The 7,215-nt window shown below is 37.8% G+C and overlaps 1 protein-coding gene across 1 annotated transcript; it reads right to left on the bottom strand.

Moving 5' to 3' along the window:
* Window positions 1–446: 446 nt before the first annotated feature.
* Window positions 447–4,792, bottom strand: bcl7bb (BAF chromatin remodeling complex subunit BCL7B b). Its single transcript, XM_012839953.3, has 6 exons — window positions 4,292–4,792; window positions 3,240–3,315; window positions 2,838–2,940; window positions 1,975–2,148; window positions 1,353–1,432; window positions 447–1,075 (listed from the first exon to the last, which is right to left on the bottom strand). The coding sequence occupies exons 1-6, from the start codon at window positions 4,381–4,383 to the stop codon at window positions 1,004–1,006; spliced, it is 597 nt and encodes a 198-aa protein (XP_012695407.1). The 5' UTR covers window positions 4,384–4,792; the 3' UTR covers window positions 447–1,003.
* Window positions 4,793–7,215: the final 2,423 nt, after the last annotated feature.

Here is a 7,215-nt window from a genome sequence, read left to right as displayed (position 1 = left end):
TATATCTATGTGACTATAAACTGAAGCTGCTACACTGAAAGATATGTACATTAGATGAAGGTTTAAAAAAGACATATATGTGTGTGTATATATACATATTTAATTTGCATTTATTGACAGAAAAAATGTTATAATACAATTCTTTTTTCAAAGTCTTGGCTTGTCTTGTAAACACTCTCCAGTTGTGAATGTGAAAATCATCAATAGATTTATAACGTGTAAATATATATAAAAGACAGCTAATGATGCTTATACTTTGCCTGAATGCAGCTGCACAGAAATGCAAGAGTGGAGTCATGACTTTTGGATGCGTTCCTTCAAGTTCACAAGTATAGTGCATACAAGAAGAAAAGCAAATATATGTGTGTGTGTGTGTGTGTGTGTGTGTGTGTGTGTGTGTGTGTGTGTGTGTGTGTGTGTGTGTGTGTGTGTGTGTGTGTGTGTGTGTGTGTGTGTGTGTGTGTGTGTGTGTGTGTGTGTGTGTGTGTGTGATAGAAAGAATTATCAGTCAATGAATACAGTTAAATGCAGGACAATATGCAAGGCGCTTCAGCGGAGATTAAATAATGTTTACCAAGCCATACTTGCAAGCCACTCAACATGAGTATTACTCTTCTCATTAACTGGAGTATTTATATACATACAAACTTTAAACATTTTGCAGAGTTCAAAACATGACATCTGAAAGATTTATGTGCTGGTGTCAACCCCCACACACCTGTGAATGTGATGAGGTGCTGCTATTTATAACAAGTGACTTTCATGACGCACACTAGTTTTCCATGGGAGGTGATATAATTTTTTTTTTTTTAAAAGCAAAAGGCAGTTTTGTAAAACTGCTGGGTCCACCATCATTCTTCACCACAAACAGTAGACAATGAAGAAGCAGATCATTTTGAAGCTTTGTAAAGTACCAAAAGGGTGTCCATGTATTGTGGGTGTGTGTGTGTGTGTGTGTTGGCTGGAGTTGAGAAGTGGTCGCCTGACTGCAAAGCATTGTGGGCTAGCTCAGCGCTGAGTTTTGCTCTGTGGATGTTCTCTTCTGTGGTGGAATAGCGGACGCCTCTTCCTCCTCCTGCAAAGTCACAACACAGAAAGACTATCGGATATCCCACTGCAGTATAGTCAATGGCCCTATGGTCACTAGTATTAGGGGAACAATATGTAATATAACATAACATAACATAATATAATATAAAACTACATTCCACTTTGCTTTCCCCAGCTGTGACAGTTTTTTACTCTGCTACAATTATCACTTAGTACTGACACCTGTTTTGGATATTACATCATTTTTTAACTATGCCTAAATTTGATTGCAAGGTGTTTTGAGGGAGGACAAAGAGTCTCACTAAAGTGGAGAGGGGCTGCAGGTCCTCCTTGATCAGGGTCGGGGGCTCATCAGTCACCTCACAACTTGGTAATGTTGGCTCTGAGAAAACCAGATTACAGTTTCGCATTAAACAAAATCTAGGATAAATTACTACTACTACTATTATTATTACAGTAGTAGTAGTGATAGTATTATTAGCAAACATTTCAATTTGTTTTCAAATACCGTGAGGTGAACTTTGTTGCATTTCAGATCTGACATTTCTGCACTTGAGGTGTAACACAGGCTTAATGATAATGTAGCTAATGTGGAGTGCAGGCCCATTTTATGTTTTATGTTTACTGTATGCACCTTCACACCAGAAAAAATTCCAAGTAGGTGTAAACCTACTTGGCAATAAATCCCATTCTGATTCTGATTCTGATAAAGGTGTATGATGGAGTGGCAGTAAGTTACTAGACTGACACCTAGTGGTCAGAAATTTTATTTGAACAACATCACACAAGGTAAGACGTTCAAAACCCCCATCTAGTGTAGGGGAGATTTTATATAGTAATTAGCAGACGTCTAATTTTAACTTACAGCAATACCATTCAAATTTACTGTGAGAGAATTAAAAAATGCAAATGAAAGTGCCTTACCCTCCATAGTTTCCTGCCCAAGTGTGGGGGGTTGTGAGTCCTCTGTCCTGAAGAAAGAGGGCTGCGAGGGGCTCACTGCTCCACTGGCATGCTGGGGACTGGAGTTTGTGCTGCTGTCCACTTTGGCACTGGGCTGGTAGGCATCTGACGAAAAACTCAGGTTGCTGTTGTCATCTGCATAATAGACCACAGAGTGAGACAGAGAAAGAGGGAGGGAGGGAGAGAGAGAAATAGAGAGAGGGAAAATTAAACAATTTCATTAGAAGCAAGAACATACAGTCGACATCACCGGCCCACGACGAAGGCGCATTAGAGAGTCTGCTATTGGTTTTGTTTGCCCACATCCCAAACATTGTCTCAGTGTGGAAATCTCAGGGTTTAGTTCCTACATAGTCAAATTACTGTTTCTAGATTTGTTTGTCTTGTCCTACATAATGTTAATTGTATACAATCATAGGTACGTTTTCTGTTTATTAAATGGACATTCAAGGCCTCTAATGACACTAAAAAGTTTGACAGACTCATCATAAATAGTAACTGAAAAAGTACAAATTGATTGCTACTAATGTTAAACGATGTTTACCACTTTAAATTATGATACATTGCTATACTATAGCCTACTATAGTTAATCATACACATCTAAATGATCATGTACACATATTCAAATCAAATACTGCAAACTGAAACATTAAACTTTACATAATACCTGAGAGAGAGAGAGAGAGAGAGAGAGAGAGAGAGAATACCAGAAGAAGGGAAAGAGGGAGCGAGACAGAGAATTTCCTGGTGTCTTAATACAGTTGGCCAAAAATATATTACTAAAAAGTATTTTTTATTAACAGGTTATAGAAATTTTCACCACCTTGGAAGTCAAGAAGGACAGAGCGTGCGTTTTCCAGAACGACATCAGTTCGGAACCCTTTTAATTCTTTCAGCGCCCCAGGGCGGCTTTTACTCTTGAATATCTGACAGAGGTGCAGAGAGAAAAGGACATGGGAGAAAGATCACACTGACTTAAATTCAGACTGTAAGACAATTAAGTTTAAATCTGAGTCACAAAAGAACATTAGAGCCACAAATTTAGTTTAAAAAATGTGGAACACTTGAACCACTTCATGACAGCCGCTTGAGGAGGAAACACAGAGCACATTGAGAGGGAGAGAGAGAGAGAAAGGAAGGAAGAAAGAAACTAACAAAGAAAATGTTATAGACAGAAAAATGACAGTAAACACAATAAGTATAAATTGTATTGAGCCATGCCTACCTGCTTGGTCTCGGATACAGGGACCCATTTAAATATTTTCAGTGAAGTATCTCCAACAGTCACCCATTTCTTCTCCCTGCAGAAATACAGCTTTTCATCTAAATGATTTTTGGAACGTGACCATAAACACTCTATGGTTCCCTGCACTGCTGTGTTTTGGAAATGAAAGATAAGATAAGTGTACATCAGAGCACATGTTTATTTTAGTTCAATTTTGCTATGACATATTTCATGAAATCCCCCACTCGTCTATGAAAAGACTGAAGTAGGATTGGGTGAGATCAAAAAAGAAGCAGTAAAAAAATGCACATGAACACACTTCTTTGACGATTCGCATCACTGCTTTACACATTTCATAGGTGACTACCAAGAGCATAATACGGCTGCCTTAAGATTTCCTCATGACAAACATTTCTGGTTGACTGCTGTAGGTAAAAGCATATTATGCCCTCTTCTGTCAGTGATATTGTATTACTTGGGTAATAGGGAGAGAGTACACAGAAACAAATGTACATGGTAACAAGTGATGGATCTTTCCCTGATTTGGCACCAATTTTGCCCTGCTACTGATACACCTGCACATGGGTGACTGTAGAATGCAGGTAACATTGTTTCGTGTCACTATGTTTACTGATCACTGCACTGTAGATTTGCTCACGTCCAAGCCATTTAAAAAACCCTGACAAAAACAAAAATGCGCGTAGCCTACATTATTTTAATATGAATACCATTAATTAATATGAAACGATTGAAAAATAAACAGATCTTTCAATGGAATAGCATAGAGGGTTTGTTAATGTCAAAAAGAAAATGACGGCAGTCTACGTTCAATTTCTTCCCAGCGGTTACATAACCGAATACCTCAAAATGTCTTTATCCCACCCCCTGACGAAACGATGCCCGGGACGATAAGCCATTGGCTGTCTCCTGTGTCTTTCACTTGTCATTCAACTACCGCCTTGAGCTCTGAAGTTTGTTTTGTAACATAGCGGGTGTCTCGTTCCAAAAAAAAAAAAACGTAACTATTTAAACTCTATAATTTTTACTCTTACCATCTCCGGACTCTCTCGATAGCCGCCATCACCTTTTTAATGTCATCTTTTGCGCGACTCCGCGTCTCGGCTCGCACAGACCGTCCAGACATTTTTGATGGTTGATATTTCGTCAGAAGCCCTTTTTTTCTTACTTTTCCCTCCGAGTCTTGCAGTTCTCTTCACAGTCTCGCGAGGCTTCACATCTCTCTCTCTCTCTGTCTCTCTATCGGTATTTGCTCTGCGTTTCTTCAAGGGGCTCTAATGAAGTCGTTTACGTGTTTTACATGAAGTAGGGAGGAGGAAGCATTTTTTTTTTTGCGTTCTGTGTTGCCTTTGTTAAATCCTTAACCAGGAACCACATTATTTTGGAACGGTCTCTTGTGTGACTGGCATTAAAATATAACTATATAAAATATAAAAATACAAGAAGTTCCTGTCCAGTGCCCACCGTTTGCATTAGGCAATTGCATGTTAATTCAATGTATTGCCATACAATTGCCATTGTATATCCGTCTTTCAAAATGTCTCAAGATGGATGCTTCGAATGGCTAATCTTAAACCTCACACTAACACTAGGATTTAAAGAGATGGAAAGTGTGAGTCAGTGTGATCCCATTTTCTTCTTCCTGTTATTGTAACTGACAGTATGTTCACATCCAACTTGTACATATGTGAAGACTTATTATTGCCAAGTTGTTATATTACATACACTATCCTTAATAGATTTCACTACCTGGACAGAATTGAGTAGTGGAAGTGCAGAGTGCCTGTTTTCCGTTAGGGGGAGACAAATTACACTCCCTGAAGATGACATTTCCATACAGAAATAACTTAAAGCTAGGCTGTAGTCCTCTTCTGGCAAGAGGTTATTGATGTTTGAGCACAAAAGTCACTTTTCACGCTCTGCCTTCTGTGCTACTGAAGCAAGGTGTTTCTTGGTTGGAAATGTGTATGGCTCGGTCCGAGGGACTGTTTGTTTCCTATTTACAGAGCTAGGATTGTTTACGGAGCTTTTTAGGTGCTCACACACCTGTAGTTGAAGCCTTGTTATTGCTTTCAACACACTTCTTCTACAGTTTCAACAAGTCTCTTAGACTGTGAACTTCCTTCACACAGTGGCAAAACCATGGCTGGCCTTAGAGCACTGAAGGTGATGATAAATGGGGCAATTTTTTAGCAATGTTGCTGCTGGGTACTCACAACTGGTTCCTAATGTTCTGATTGGATGATCGCGACAACTTGCTCTCTGATGATTAAAGTTCTCCACATAAAAATGTATAGCCTAATATCAATGGGAGAGTGCCCGAACAACATCGCTCAGCAACTTTGCAACTTTGCAACAGTGCTCAAAAAGTTGTTCAGTGTAGTGCAGTGTAGTAAGTTAGGAAACGTAGCCTGGCACAAATTACAACAAGTTGGGACTCCTTAGCGCAGCAGCATGGATTGCAACACTTTATGCGTGGCTGTAATCCTCCGAACGGTCTTATATTTTCAATTCAAGTTCAATTACAAAGTACAATATATCTACAAATATCCAAAGAAAATACAAAACGTACCTGGTACAAATGACAAGTTGCGACTCCTTATAGTCCAGGCAAAGTAACCCATTTTGGAGCCAAAAATAGAACTAATTGTAAAATAAATTTTTTCAGCATAGATCATTTCTATGAGGTGTCCAGAACAACATACTAAAAGTCCTAAGAAATCCTAGTTGAGGAAATATGTCTTTCATCTAATAATGCCAGGCAACAATTTCCTTTACTCCTATCAAAACTTTACACAATGAAAGTACCCATGAAAAGTAACATGTTTTGTATTACAAGTTTCTTTGAAAATGAATTTTAATATGCAAATGAGCTATACACTAATCGAATGCCTAAAATACACCCAAATAGGCTTAATTTTTTCCTTTACTCCTACAACAATAAAACTTTACATAGTAAAAGTATACATGAAAAGTAACTTTTTTTGTATTACAAGTTTCTCTTGAAATTAATTTGAATATGCACATGAGCTCCACACTTATTGAATATGTCCTAATTTGCATAGGCAGAAACACCATCCCCCTGGCAGGTACTACCAAGCCAGGCAGTTTTCAGGTTAGAGGCCAGTCTAAAAGCAGCATTGCCATCACCCATTGGCAGTAGGATGATTGGATGAAGATTGGGCCGATGTATTTGTCATACATATGAATGGTGTTTCTGCCTATGCAGGACATATTCAATAAGTGTGGACAAAGTGAAAACACGATTGTAGATTTTTTTGCTAATTAAAATCAAATCAAATAAAACTCCAGCACAAAAATGACTTGCTTGCATTGTACATACAATTCTTTGTACAGTTTTTTTTATCAATAAACACCTACAGTGCAACTTTGTTAAGTGTACAGACCTCTTCAATAGTGAATGTACATGATATCTATTTATTTGATTTGATTTTAATTTGCAAAAAAATCTACAATCCTGTTTTCACTTTGTCATTATAGGGTATTGAGCATAGACTGATGAGAGAAACAATGTATTGTAAGTGATCTTAGCATAAAGCTGCAACAAAACATTGAAAAACTTCCTGGGAATCACAAAGAAAATGTGTAATATAAATACTGCTACTTTAAAAGTATAATTTTGTAATATAAATACTGTTACTATACAAGTTGAATATTTCAACCAACATTTTTCTTGGGTCAACTCCTATGAATAATGAGTCTCGATCAGCAAATGAGATGAGAGAACAATAATGATGAACATACAAATGTATTAAACAACAATAGGACACAATGCAAATCGTTGGACATTTATAAATCACATTCTGTTTGTTTGGAAATTGTGGGGTATTTGTAAATATTTTTGTCACTAAATTGATTCCATAGCTGGAGGGCAGAGTGTGAATAAACAACTGTATAAACAACTGAAGTCCTCAAAGTTTATGTTTGACGAGCACCG

This window comes from Clupea harengus, chromosome 9, assembly GCF_900700415.2.
Source record: "Clupea harengus chromosome 9, Ch_v2.0.2, whole genome shotgun sequence".
In the NCBI taxonomy this organism is placed as follows: domain Eukaryota; kingdom Metazoa; phylum Chordata; class Actinopteri; order Clupeiformes; family Clupeidae; genus Clupea; species Clupea harengus.
Note: the sequence above shows the minus strand (reverse complement) of the source record. Positions and strands in the feature narration are given on the sequence as shown.